A 14666-nucleotide genomic window follows, 5' to 3' on the forward strand; every position below is an offset into this window, starting at 1 on the left:
GGGCACGTGGCTGTCCCCAGGGGCCTGGCTTGGGTCTCGCCCCTGGGCGGGGGCGCACGCGCGGGCGGGACATCTGGGGGCGCCCACGCGTTCTGGGACGAGTGTCGCTGGCCAGGCCGGGACTGGGGAAAGGCGAGTGAGACACTACTTGCTTGGGGTGCAAAATGTAAGGGAGTGAAAAAAAGAAAGAAAGAAAGAAACGAAAACCACCTCGAGTCACCAAAATAAACATTTTAATGCAGTATTTTTAAAAAAAATCAACAGGAATCCTCCAAAGTCCACTATGAACAAAATAGCAAAATGGTAGAGAAAGGACCCGTGCTGCTGGGTAGGGCCTGTGGGGCGCCTCCGGGGGTCTGAAACTGGAGGAGACTCGGGGCTGTAGGGCCAGCGGATCTGGGGCGCCCCCTCGGTCCCGGCGCGCCCAGGGCCTCCAGCGCGGGGCCCGGCACAGGAGGCGGGGAGGCAGGCGGGGCGGGGCCGTGCGGCACCTCCCTCTCCTGCTCGCTTTCCCTCCCTCTCCTGAGCCTCTCCCGGGCGCAGAGTCCCTTCCTAGGCCAGATCCGCGCCGCCTTTTCCCGCGGCCCGCACCGGGCCCAGCTGACGGGCCGCGTTGTTTACGGGCCCGAGCAGCCCTCGCTCCCGCCGCCCGCCCGCCACCCGCCAGCCCAGGTGCCCTCACGCCCGTCAGCTTGTCCGTTGGTCCGCGCGTCCCTCTGTCCCGGAGCCCGCAGATCGCGACCCAGAGCGCGCGGGGCCGAGAGCCGAGAGACAGTCTGGGGCGCAGCGCCCGGCCCCGACATCGTGGGACGGGGCCCGGGCCGCAGCGGCCGGGGGTCGGGGCCGCCACTGCGAGGGCCTCCGTTCCCTATTTGTAGCGGGCGAAGCCGCGCGCCTCCTTCCCGGGGCTGCCTCTAGGGCCCTCCCGGGCAGCGAGGCTGCGGCCCGCGGGTCGCCGGCGTGGAAGAGAAGGACGCGCGGCCCCCAGCGCCTCTCGGACGGCCGCCTCGGAGCATGAACCCCGCGGGCCAGCGCCGCGCGCTCTGATCCGAGGAGACCCCGCGCTCCCGCAGCCATGGGCACCGGGGGCCGGCGGGGGACAGCTGCCGCGCCGCTGCTGGTGGCGGTGGCCGCGCTGCTATTGGGCGCCGCGGGCCACCTGTACCCCGGAGAGGGTGAGTCTAGGGGCGCGGGCGTGGACGGGGAGCGCCGCGATGGGGAGAGGACCCCACCCGAGCCAAAATCGAGCCCCGGCTTGTGGACTGAGAACCCTCCCCGGGGGCGGGGGGCGGTGGCCGGGACTGTAGCTCCTGCCTCGCGTGGTGGGGGGGGTGGGCGGGAAGCCGCTGACCTTGGCCTTTGCCCGCCCGGGCTCGCGCCTCCGCGCCCCGCGTGCCCGACCTGAGCCCGAGGAACCTTGCCCCAGTGCCCGCCCCGCCGCGGTGGCCTCTCTGGAGCGCGCCTCCGACCCGTGCCCCAGCCCCTCCGAGCCCAAGTCGCTCCGGAGACACGACACGCGTCCTCTTTGGGTCGCGGCCGGGAAGTAGGGTCACTGGGTCTGGAGAGCCCCGTACAGCCCCGGACAGCCAAGTCCCCCGAGCGCATATGGTGTAGGTAGAGCCAAGCGCCCCGAGTGCCTCGCCGGTGGGTGACGCTGCCTGGGGTCGGGGACTGCAGAACCCCCCTCTACCCAGCTACCTTGGATTTAGGCTGGTGGCCACCCCGGACTCTACGTCCATGTTTACCCTTTTGGGTTCTGTTTCCAGATGTCTGGAGGCAAATTCTAAAGCCTTAGCAACAGCACCAATTGTAGCAGAAGTAGTGGCGGTTTTTTACCCTATTTATTGTAATTAGTATCACCGCAAGCCACAGGCTGGTCTATCTTATCTCTCTGGACTGTCGCAGTGGCCCCGGGAGGCGGATACAGTTCTGTACCCATTTCACAGAGGAGTGAACTAAGGCTCAGGTAGGACGCATAACTCCCTTGCCCTAAAGTCAGTGCCAGAGCCAGGACTTGAACCTCTCTGTGTCCCATTCTGCACAAGAATCTGGACTACTGTCCCTTGTCTGCTGTCTCCTTGACCCCTCCTCTCCCCTCAGCCCTGCCCTTTATGAAGGAGCCTTTGATCTTGAATGAGCCTTTCCTTCCCCCGACCCCATGGGCCCCTCTCCCACGTGTGGGTAGCATCTTCCTTGCGCTTGACAGCAGGCACCTTTGGGGTTGTCAGATAAAGATGGCGCAATCTTTTAAGAGAATATAGCCTGAGTGTCCCACTGTGGGGTCTGAGGCCCTGCTTTAAAAATATCTGTTGGGTTACTGTTTCACATTTCTCCATAAAAGGAAATCAGTCGTAATGAGGAAGGGGTCAGGGAGGGAAGGAATTGAAGCTCCTAAATTTATTGATGGGGAACGGGGTGCATGTAAAATCAGAGGTGCTAGAGTGGACCAACCGGGTTTGCTGAGTGGACTCTGTCAATTACATAATGTCTAAAAGCCCTGCGGCCACCCCGCCCCCAGGTGCCTGGTAGACGGTAGGTGCTCAATGAAGGGTGGTGGTTAATTTGGGTTTTTGTTAAGAAAATCCGGCTGGCTGTTGTGACTCACGCCTGTAATCCCAGCACTTTGGGAGGCTGAGGCGGGCGGATCAGGAGGTCAGGAGATGGAGACCATACTGGCCAACATAGTGAAACTCCCTTCTCTGCTCAAAATACAAAAATTAGCGGGGTGTGGTGGAGTGCGCCTGTAATCCCAGCTACTTGGGAGGCTGAGGCAGGATTATTGCTTAAACCGGGGAGGAGGAGGTTGCAGTGAGCTGAGATGGCGCCACTGCACTCCAGCCTGGCGACAGGGCGAGACTTTGTCTTAAAAAAAAAAATCCAAGACGAGTGGTTTAGAACTATGCCAGATTCTGTGTGTGCGTGTGTGGTTCCCCGCTCTTCTGTTCATTGTAGCTTTGGTAATTAATCGTGGATCTGTGCCTGGACTTTCAGGGTCAGTAAATGGATTTACCATTTCTTTTCCCATTTATGGCTTCCATGTGGGCAGGGGTTTATGGTTTGTTGTTGATGTTGTTCACCACTGTATTTTTAGACCCGGGAACGGTGCCTGGCACATAGTAGGTGTTCAGTAAATATTTGTGCTGCAGTGGGGCACGGAAACCCTGGGTGTACCGGGCTCCTTTATCATCTTAAGAAGTTCTTTATTCTCTGCATAATACCTTCCTAAGAATTATAAGAGCAAGCTCTCAGCAGGTGCTGTTCTATTCGCTTTGCATATATAATCTCAGTTAATCCTCAGGCAAAACCCCACGAGGTGTGGTTTAATCATCCCTTTTCACAAGTGAGAAAACTTCATTTGAGGCCAGCAGGCAGCAGGGCTGGGATTGGAATCTAGCTAGTGTGGCTGCAGAGCAATGGGTTCTTAACAAATCTTTGTTCTTTTGAGTCTGACCCTCCATACCCCCCATGTTTGGGGTAATGGTGAACAAAATCCTATCAAATAAATGGGCCGTGATGCCTCTTGAAGGCTTGGGGAGGGGCAAAGAACTTTTCAGATCATTAGATCATTAATCTCTAATGTCAACCAATATGGCTTTTTTTTTTTTTTTTTTTTGAGACGGAGTCTTGCTCTGTCACCCAGGCTGGAGTGCAGTGGCACGATCTCGGCTCACTGCAACCTCCACCTCCCAGGTTCAAGGGATTCTCCTGCCTCAGCCTCCCCAGTAGCTGGGATTACAGGCGTGTTCCATGATACTGGCTAATTTTTTGTATTTTTAGTAGAGACAGGGTTTCACCGTGTTAGCCAGGACGGTCTCTATCTCCTGGCCTCGTGATCCACCCGCCTCAGCCTCCCAAAGTGCTGGGATTACAGGCGTGAGCCACCACTCCTGGCCCAATATGACATTTTGATTGGGATGAAGGGTGGAGGAAAATCAGTGTGATTTTTGTATCTATCTACCTATCTATTCATTTTACTGTATTTATTTTTGAGATGAGGTCTTGCTCTGTTGCTTAGACTGGAGTGCAGTTGGGCAGTGACGGCTCATTGCAGCCTCGACCTGGACGCAAGCCATCCTCCTACCTCAGCCTCCCTAATAGCTGGGCCCACAGGTGCACACCACCCTGCCTGGCTAATTTTTACTTCAATTTGTAGAGGTGAAGTCTTGCTATTTTGTCTGGGCTGGTCTCAAACTCCTGGCCTCAAGCGATCTACCCGCCTCGGCCTCCCAAAGTGCTGGGATCACAGGCATGAGCCACGGTGTCTGGCCTCTGCAGTTATTCTTATTCTTTGCTTCTCTCCTGGAGACCTGCTTCTTGCCCTTCCCCATTCATGCATAGAGACCATAGTGTGTGGGCTAGTGTGTGGGCTGAGTCCCTGGGGGTCCTCACCTCACCCCACTCTACCCTTGACTTCCGTTCCTCTTTGGTTCAAGCAGAGTTCTCAGTCTCCGCACTGCTGGCATTTGGGGTTGGATCATTCTTGGTGCTGGGGTCTGTCCTGCATGTAGAGTGTTGAGCTGCAGCCCTGGTCTCCACCCACTTGGTCCTGGTAGGGCCCCCTTCCACCCAGTCATGACAGCCACAAATATCTTCAGACATTGCCAGGCACTGCACTGGAGGAGTTAACCTTTTCCCTGTCTGAGACATTTACCCATCTGGGCTCTTGCTCTTTGTCCTCTCTTTGTTCAAGAATCTTTGGCTGGGTGCAGTGGCTCACGCCTGTAATCCCAACACCTTGGGAGGCCGAGGTGGGCGGATCCCCTGAGGTCAGGAGTTTGAGACCAGCCTGGCCAACATGGTGAAACCCCGTCTCTACTAAAAATACAAAAATTAGCCAGGTGTGGTGGTGGGCCCTTGTAATCCCAGCTACTAGGGGGGCTGAGGCAGGAGAATTGCTTGAACCTGAGAGGAAGAGGTTGCAGCGAGCCGAGATCACGCCACTGCACTCCAGCCTGGGCGACAGAGAGAGACTCTGTCTCAAAAAAACAAAACAAAACAAAAAAAACTTCATTTACCCACATGCTTTTTTAGCCTCTAAACACCCTGTACCCTCCGATCCCCATTACCCACCACTGACCTCCAGCCTCCACCCTGTCCAGCTTCCCCCGGCCAGTCCTCCCTGCCCTTGCCATCTCACTCTTTACTCACTATTCTGCCCCCAGAGTCTGGCTTGCATCTCCGCCACTTTACCAATGGCTGTCAAAGTTAATCTCTCATCTCCCAGTTGCGTCTCCTGCAACCTCACCTCACTTGACCCCTCTGGGTTTGATACTGCCAATCCCTCCTCCTGGAAGGCTGAGTTTCCAGTCTCACCTGAGCCTGGGTTCTTGTTTTCTACTGTTCTCTTCTCCTTCTACCTAGGCTAAGATGTTGGCTCTCTCTTCCCAGAGGGTCAGTGTTTCCTTTAATCTTCTCTCAGCTCACTTTTTTTTTTTTTTTTTTCACTTCTTCGCCCCAGCTGGAGTGCAACAGCACGATCTAGGCTCACTGCAACCTCCGCCTCCCAGGTTCAAGCAATTCTCCTGCCTCAGCCTCCCCAATAGCTGGAGTTACAGGCATGTGCCACCACACCGGGCTAGTTTTTGTATTTTTAGTAGAGATGGAGTTTCACCCTGTTGGCCAGGCTGGTCCTGAGCTCCTGACCTCAAGTGACCCACCCACCTCAGCCTCCGAAAGATCTGGGATTACAGGCGTGAGCCACCGTGCCCGGCCCACTTTCTTTTTTCTTTTTTAAATGTTTATTTCTTTTTAGAGACAGGATTTTGTTCTGTCACACAGGTTGGAATGCAGAGGTTTGGTCCTAACTTACTGCAGCCTCCAAGTCATGGCCTGGAGCAGTCCTTCCACCTAGGTTCCCCAAATAGCTGGAATCACAGGCAGGTGCCACCGTGCCCAGCTAATTTAAAAATGTGTTTGTAGAGACAGAGTCTTGCTATGTTGCCCAGGCTGGTCTTGAATTCCTGGCCTTGAGTGAGCCTCCCGCCTTGGCCTTCTGAGAAACTGGGATCACAGGCGCAGGCACCACCATGACTAGCTAAGTTTTAAAATTTGTTTGTAGAGACACAGTCTAGCTGTGTTGCCCAGGCTGGTCTTGAATTCCTGGCCTCAAGTGATCCTCCCGCCTTGGCCTCCTGAGAAACTGGGATCACAGGCGCAGGCACCACCATGACTCGCTAATTTTTAAAATTTTTTGTAGAGACAGAGTCTTGCTATGTTGCCCAGGCTGGTCTTGAATTCCTGGCTTCAGGCAACCTGCTCGCCTCCGCCTCCTGGGTACCTGGGACCACAGGCAGTCACCACCACGCCTGGCTAATTAAAACTTTTTTTTTTTTTTTCTGTAGAGACAGGGTCTTGCTATGTTGCCTAGGCTGGTCTTGAACTCCTAGTCTCAAGCAGTCTTCCCTCCTGGGCCTCCCAAGTGCTGGGATTATAGGCATGAGAAGCCATTGCACCCAGCTAAGAAATTTACATAGATCCGACTTCTTCATCTGAACAGGGGTCGGCTAACTATGGCCCTCAGGCCCAATCCCACGGATTTTGTAAATGCAGTTTTATTGGCATGCAGCCACACTCATTTGTCTACTCATCATCTGTGACTGCACAAAAATGCCCAGACATGGCAGGTTGAGTAGTGAAAACAGGAATTCTATGGCCAAAATATTTACACTTTGGCTCTTTACAGAGAACGTTTGCTAACCTCTGATCTGGAACAGACGCCTTGAGGTTTCATTCATGATAGCATGCCTAATGGCTTGTGTGGTCCCTGGAACAATGTGAATGAAGCGAGTGAAATGAAATGCTATGTCTTTCTCTTTACACTGCAAGACACGTTAAAGAAACGTGTATCCTTTGCTGCACTGAATACACGGATCCCAAGGATGAGAAAAATCACCGTGATGTTGCCTACTTAGTTATGTGTATGATCTTATAATTTATTTATTTAAACAGCTATATTGGTATTGAATAAGGATTTCACACTCTCAGCCCTGTGTCTAGAACCGAAAATATAACTGGTGTATATAATGAGATTTTTTTTTTTTTCCTCAAGCCTCTCTTGTGTTAATTTCTATTAAGAATACTCCCGGAGGCCGGGCGTGGTGGCTCACGTCTGTAATCCCATGCACTTTGGGAGGCCGAGGTGGGTGGATCACTTGAGGTCAGGAGTTTGAGACCAGCCTGACCAACATGGTGAAATGCCGTCTTTACTAAAAAAATGCAAAATTAGCCGGGCGTGGTGGCGCATGCCTGTAATCCCTGTCTCCTGAGGCAGGAGAATCGCTTGAATCCGGGAGGTAGAGGTTGCAGTGAGCTGTGATCGCGCCACTGCACTCCAGTTTGAGCGACAGAGCGAAACTCCATCTCAAAAAAGAAAAAAAAATACTTTTGGCCAGGTGCTGTGGTTCATGCCTGCAATCCCAGCACTCTGGGAGGCTGAGGTGGGAGGATTACATGTGTCCAGGAATTTCAGATCAGCCTGGGCATCATAGCAAGACCCTGTCTCCACTAACAAAACAAAATTAGCCGGGCATGGTGGCCTGCGTCTGTAGTCCCAGCTACTTGCGAGGCTGAGATGGGAGGATCTCTTGAGGCTGGAAGGGCAAGGCTGCAGTGAGCTGTGATTGTACTACTGCACTCCAGCCTGGGCAACAGTGAGGTCCTCTCTCTCTCTCTCTCTCAAACAAACAAAAGAATACTTTTGGAGTGGCCTGGTTGATGTTTTCCATTTGCAGTGTATTTATGGTTTTAATTAAAATAGTGACAGGTAATGCATTCTCATTGCAAAAAGAAAAATTACCAAAGTATAGAAAGGAAAAAACAAAAAACAGAAAACAAAAGTGCTTTTCCAAAATCTTGTGTTGGGGCGCAGTGGCTCACACTGTAACCCCTGGACTTTTTAGGAGGCTGAGGTGGGAGGAACACTTGAAGCCAGGAGTTCGAGACCAGCCCGGGCAACATAACGAGGCATTGTCTCTAGAAAAAATTTAAGAATTAACTGGGCATGGTGGTGTGTACCGGTAGTCCCAGCTACTCAGGAGGCTGAGGTGGGAGGATCGCTTGAGCCCAGAAGGTTGAGGCTACAGTGAGCCGTATTCATGCCACTGCACTCCAGCCTGGGTGATAGAGCCAGACCCTGTCTCAAAAAGAAAAGAAATAAAAAAATCTTGTCCCCCTGTCCCCCAAAGCATTCTATTCACGTCCAGGGAGGTAACTGTGCCATTGGTTTATGTGTCTTTTTAATGTTTAATAATTTTTTAGGCCAGGTGTGGTGGCCCACTCCTGTAATCCCAGCACTTTGGGAGGCCAAAGCAGGTGGATCTCTTGAGCCCAGGAGTTCAAGACCAGCTTGGGTAACATAGCAAGACTCTGTCTCTACAAAAGCCTCCAAAAAAGGTATCCAGATATAGTGGTGAGCACCTGTGGTCCCAGCTACTAGGGAGGCTAAGGTGGGAGGATCACCTGAGCCTGGAAGTCGAGGCTGCAGTGAGCTGTGATTGCACCACTGCACTCCAGCCTGGGTGACAGAGTGAGACTCTGTAACAACAGCAAAGTATTTAGAAAATTATCGTACAGTAAAATAGGCTTTTTAAAGGTGTACCGTTAATGAATTTTAAGCCATGTCTAGAGCTCAGGTCTCTACTGTTCCTTGGCTAAGGAAGGCTGTAAGTTGTATGGCTATTGCCACAATTAGGTTAGAGAATAGTCTCATTGTTGTCCAAACTCCCTCAATTCACCCCTTTATCACTAAACCACCTCCACCCCTAACCACAGATCTGTTCTCCATCCCTATAGTTTTCTCTAGACTTTAAAATGTTTTATCTTATAATCAGATTAATATTCCTTTTTCTTTTTTTTTTTGAGACAGAGTCTTGTTCTGTCACCCAGGCTGGAGTGCAGTGGCGCGATCTTGGCTCGCTGCAAGCTCCGCCTCCTGGGTTCACGCCATTCTCCTGCCTTAGCCTCCCGAGTAGCTGGGACTACAGGCACCCGCCACCACGCCCAGCTAATTTTTTGTATTTTAGTAGAGACGGGGTTTCACCGTGTTAGTCAGGATGGTCTCGATCTCCTGACCTCGTGATCCACCCGCCTCGGCCTCCCAAAGTGCTGGGATTATAGACATGAGCCACCACGCCTGGCCTGGATTAATTTTTAAAGTTGAAATTTTAAATTTGAGTCCAGTTGATCCTCATTATTCCCAGATCCCATATTTTCTTTTTAAAATTTAAAATTTAAATTTTTATTTTGAGAGGCAGGTTCTTGCTCTGATATCCAGGCTGGGGTGCAGTGGTGTGGTCCTAACTCCCTGCAGCCTCCAACTCTTGAGCACCAACGATCCTCCTGCCTCAGCCTCATGAGTAGCTGGGACTACCGGCATACACCACCATGCTCGGCTAATTTTTATTTTTATTATTTATTATTTATTTATTTATTTATTTTTGAGATGGAGTCTCACTCACTCTGTTGCCCAGGCTGGACTGCAGTGGTCTGATCTGGGTTCACTGCATCCTCCGCCTCCTGGGTTCAAGTGATTCTCCTGCCTCAGCCTTTCTAGTAGCTGGGGTTACAGGCCTGCCACCATGCCCGGCTAGTTTTTTTATTTTTAGTAGAGATGGGATTTCACCATGTTGGTTAGGCTGGTCTCAAACTCCTGGCTTCAAGTGATCCGCCCACCTCGGCCTCCCAAAGTGCTGGGATTACAGGTGTGAGCCACCATGCCCAGCCTAATTTTTAAATTTTCAGTAGGGATAAGGGCTCGCTATGTTGCCCAGGCTGGTCTCGAACTCCTGGCCTCAAGTGATCCTCCCATCTTATCTCCTAAAGTATTAGGATAACAGGCATGAGCCAGTGCACCTGGCCCCAGACCCTGTATTTTTCAATTCACCTACTCACTAAAATTTATTTGTAACCCGCGAACCAGCATGTTCAGTGCCTTTCTGGTCATTTTAGGACACTCATAAGTATGAATCTCAAATTTGAGGTCAAGTAAGGGGGCACTCCACGTTTTTGCTTCAGCCCTTATGCGTCAGATTCATACAATCTGTACATTGAGGATTAAAACTAGTCCTTTTTGACCGGGCGCAATGGCTCATGCCTGTAATCCCAGCACTTTGGGAGGCCGAGGCGGGCGAATCATGAGGTCAGGATGATCGAGACCATCCTGGCTAACATGGTGACACCCCGTCTCTACTAAAAATACAAAAAATTAGCCAGTGTGGTGGCGGGTGCCTGTAGCCCCAGCTACTCTGAAGGCTGAGGCAGGAGAATCCCTTGAACCCGGGAGGCGGAGGTTGCAGTGAGCCGAGATAATGCCGTTGCATTCCAGCCTGGGCTACAGGGTGAGACTCCGTCTCAAAACAAAAAACAGCAAAAACACCCGAGTCCTTTTTGTGGTTATTTGGTGCCGCATTTTTAGCATTTTTGTGCTTTCAGTTGGTGATGGGCCTGTTTCAAATGCACCCCAGGGCGCTGAAGCTCAGCTCTCTACTGTTCCTTGGCTAAGGAGGGCTGTGACCACCCACCGTTGTGGAGAAAATGCCTGTGGCCAGGCGCAGTGGCTCACACCTGCAATCCCAGCACTGTGGGAGGTTAAGGCAGGTGGATCACTTGAGGCCAGAGTTCGAGAGCAGCCTGGGGAACATGATGAAACCCCATCTCTACTGAAAATACAAAAATTAGCTGGATGTGATGGCGCATGCCTGTAATCCCAGGTACCTGGGAGGCTGAGGTATAAGAATTGCTTGAGGCTGGGCGCGGTGGCTCAAGCCTGTAATCCCAGCACTTTGGGAGGCCGAGGCGGGCGGATCACCAGGTCAGGAGATCGAGAGCATCCTGGCTAACACTGTGAAACCCCGTCTCTACTAAAAAATACAAAAAACTAGCCGGGCGAGGTGGCGGGCACCTGTAGTCCCAGCTACTCGGAGGCTGAGGCAGGAGAATGGCGTAAACCCGGGAGGCGGAACTTGCAGTGAACTGAGATCCGGCCACTGCACTCCAGCCTGGGCGACAGAGCGAGACTCCGTCTCAAAAAAAAAAAAAAAAAAAAAAAAAAGAATTGCTTGAGCCCAGGAAGTGAAGGTTGCAGTGAGCCAAGGTGGTGCCACTGCACTCCAGCCTGGGCAACAGAGAACAGAGTGAGACCCTCTCTCAAAAACAAACAAACAAACAAACAAACAACAAAAAACCAGCACACACATACATACACATACACACACACACACACAAAGGCATGTGTTACATAAACTTTGTTCAGGCATGAGTTCTACTACTGTTGGCCGTGAGTTCAGGGTTAATGAATCAACAATATAGATTCAATAATGTCTTTCAACAGAAACACACATAAAACAAGGCTAGGTATTGAGCCGTGGATAAATGTGCTGTGGCCAGAAGTTCGCAGGTACTTACCCTTGCATTTTCCTGGGAGCAGGCGTTCGTATTTGCTAGTTCAGCATTCGAGGGAATTTCACAGAGTCCACCAATAACAAGAATCGGCTGCAAGTGGTTTAAAATTGGTGAATCTGTGGCTCACGCCTGTAATCCCAGCACTTTGGGAGGCTGAGGCAGGTGGATCACCCGATGTCATGAGTTTGAGACCAGCCTGGCCAACATGGCAAAACCCCGTCTCTACTAAAAATACAAAAATTATCCGGGCATGGTGGCTCACGCCTGTAGTCCCAGCTACTTGGGAGGCTGAGGCGGGAGAATCGCTGGAACCCGGGAGGCGGAGGTTGCAGTGAGCCGAGATTGCACCACTGCCTTCCAGCCAGGGCAACAGAGTGAGACCCTGTCTTAAAACAAAAACACAACAAAACTGTAGGCTTGTCATTTCCCGGTTAGAATCCTTTGAACGCAAATGCTCTTTTCGTTGTATTTTCATCTGCATGGAAACCGCTGGGTTGGTTACCTTTTGGAAAGTTCATGAGATGTCTAAAAACCCCAGCCTGTGTTTCAGTGAGGGGAATCCCTGCCCTCTGCCAACACTGGTGGCAGGGAGAGGCAGCAGTGGCTCTCAGGATTTTATTTATTTCATTTATTCATTTATACTTTTTTGAGAAAGGGTCTTGCTCTGTTGCTCAGGCTGGAGTGCAGTGGCACAGTCACAGCTTACTGCACCCTCAACCTCCTGGGTTCAGGTGGTCCTCCCGCCTCAGCCTCCAGAGTAGCTGGGACTACAGGCGTGTGCCACCACGACTGGCTAATTTTTGTATTTTAGTAGGGATGGAGTTTCGCCATGTCGCCTATTGTTATTATTATTATTTTGAGTGGAGTCTTGCTCTGTTGCCCAGGCTGGAGTGCAGTGGCACGATCTCGGCTCACTGCAACCTCCGCCTCTGGGGTTCAAGTGATTCTCCTGCTTCAGCCTCCTGAGTAGCTGGGACTGCAGATGTGTGCCACCACGACTGGCTAATTTTTGTATTTTAGTAGAGATGCGGTTTCCCCATGTTGCCCAGGTGGGTCTCAAACTTCTGACCTCAAGCCATCCGCCTGCCTTGGCCTCTCAAAGGACTGGGATTACTGGTGTGAGCCACCTTGTCCGGCTGGCTTGAAGGATTATTATTATTATTTTGAGATGGAGTCTTGCTCTGTTGCCCAGAGCTGGAGTGCAGTGGCGCGATCTCGGCTCACTGCAACCTCTACCTCCTGGGTTCAAGCAATTCTCCTGCCTCAGCCTTCTGAGTAGCTGGGATTACAGGCGTGTACCACCACACCTGGCTCTTTTTTGGATTTTTAGTAGAGACGGGATTTCACCATGTTGGTCAGGCTGGCCTCAAACTCTTGACCTCAAATGATCCACACACCTCAGCCTCCCAAAGTGCTGGGATTACTGGTGTGAGCCACGGCGCCCGGCCGGCTTGCGGGATTTTAGAAACGTATTTTGTTTCCAGTAGAACGAGGTTTGCTATTCTGTGGTGCCATGTACAGACCGGCTGTAAGTTCCTGTTGGAGTTCAAAGCAGACTTGTGAGAATGAATGTTTAATTTCACATCAGGCATTTTCTTCCAGTTCCTTAAAAGTAGGGTGTCTCAGGCCGGGCGCGGTGGCTCAAGCCTGTAATCCCAGCACTTTGGGAGGCCGAGACGGGCGGATCACGAAGTCAGGAGATTGAGACCATCCTGGCTAACACGATGAAACCCCGTCTCTACTAAAAAACACAAAAAACTAGCCGGGCGAGGTGGCGGGTGCCTGTAGTCCCAGCTACTGGGGAGGCTGAGGCAGGAGAATGGCGTAAACCCGGGAGGCGGAGCTTGCAGTGAGCTGAGATCCGGCCACTGCACTCCAGCCTGGGCGACAGAGCGAGACTCCGTCTTAAAAAAAAAAAAAAAAAGTAGGGTGTCTCATCAGGTTTATATAAAAGCCCCTGATGTGTGTTCAGGAAGGGCAGGATGCTATCATGAGATTCTTGTTTCCTTTGCCTTTGTGGGAATGTGGAAACCATAGGTACTTTCTAAAAATTACCCTTGTTATCAATGCAGGCAAAAGTAGTCAGACAGGAAGGGACTCAAGACAGTAGGGATGCAACTGCTTTTTTAAAATTGATTTTGAAATCTCATTTATTTTTATCATTAGAGACAGGGTCTTGCTATGTTATCCAGGCTGGAGTGCGGTGGTGGGATTATGGCTCATTGCAGCCTTGAACTCCTGGGCTCAAACAATTCTTGTGCTTCATCCTCCCAGGTAGCTGGGACTACAGGCATGCACCACCATGCCTGGAGAGTTTTATTTTATTTTATTTTTTGCAGAGACAGGGTCTGGCTGTGTTGCCCAGGCTGGCCTCAAACTCAAGACCTTAAGTGATTGCCCCGTCTCAGCCTCCCAAAGTACTGGGATTACAAATGTGAGCCACTGTGCCTGGTGGGATACAACTGTTTTCTGACTGCGTGTGTGTGTGTGTGTGTGTGTGTGTGTGTGTGTGTTGTTGCCATTCTACTCTCAAGGATGTATCCTTTTGTTTCCTTCCAGAAGATCAAAAAGGGAGGACCCCATATGTTCCCTCCTAATTATACCCAGTTACAGGGTCTCCATACCACCTGTTACAAAGTGCCTTTCTGGTCTTGCAGGACTTCTCTCGTTTTTCCTTCTGTCTTCTGTGTGTCCTGTCTGCTCCTGTCTGTATAAATTTCAGGACTCCTGAAATAGCACAGAAGCCCCCTTCTTTTTTTTTTTTTCTTGAGACGGAGTCTTGCTCTGTCGCCCAGGCTGGAGTGCAGTGGCCGGATCTCAGCTCACTGCAAGCTCTGCCTCCCGGGTTTATGCCACTCTCCTGCCTCAGCCTCCCGAGTAGCTGGGACTACAGGCGCCCGCCACCTCGCCCGGCTCATTTTTTGTATTTTAGTAGAGACGGGGTTTCACCGTGTTAGCCAGGATGGTCTCGATCTCCTGACCTCGTGATCCGCCCGTCTCGGCCTCCCAAAGTGCTGGGATTACAGGCTTGAGCCACCGCGCCCGGCCAGAAGCCCCATTCTAATCCTGTGGTTTGATGTTTGATATTGTTAGGATTATAAAACTATGTAATAGACTAGAGGAGTCAGACATTTCAGACAGAGCTCATAGAAGGTGTTGATGTTAGGGTGGCATGGGACAGGTGCCCCTCCTAGTCCCTGGCCTTTCATACTGTGTCCCCTGGAGCCCCTCTTTCTTTCTGTTTTTTTTTTTTTTTTTTTTTTTTTTTT

At 51.5% G+C, this 14666-nt stretch overlaps 1 protein-coding gene across 1 annotated transcript in view; it reads left to right on the top strand.

Annotated features, from left to right (window-relative positions):
* The first annotated feature begins 538 nt into the window (after nt 1-538).
* INSR (insulin receptor) overlaps nt 539-14666 on the top strand; it is a 204414-nt gene continuing 190286 nt past the window's right edge. Inside the window, 1 exon segment of the mRNA XM_017880002.1 lies at nt 539-1175. Within this exon segment, the coding sequence (XP_017735491.1) occupies nt 1076-1175 (100 nt within the window). The 5' untranslated portion in view covers nt 539-1075.

The sequence above is a fragment of the Rhinopithecus bieti genome, unplaced genomic scaffold (genome assembly GCF_001698545.2).
Source record: "Rhinopithecus bieti isolate Rb0 unplaced genomic scaffold, ASM169854v2 scaffold_10589, whole genome shotgun sequence".
NCBI lineage: Eukaryota > Metazoa > Chordata > Mammalia > Primates > Cercopithecidae > Rhinopithecus > Rhinopithecus bieti.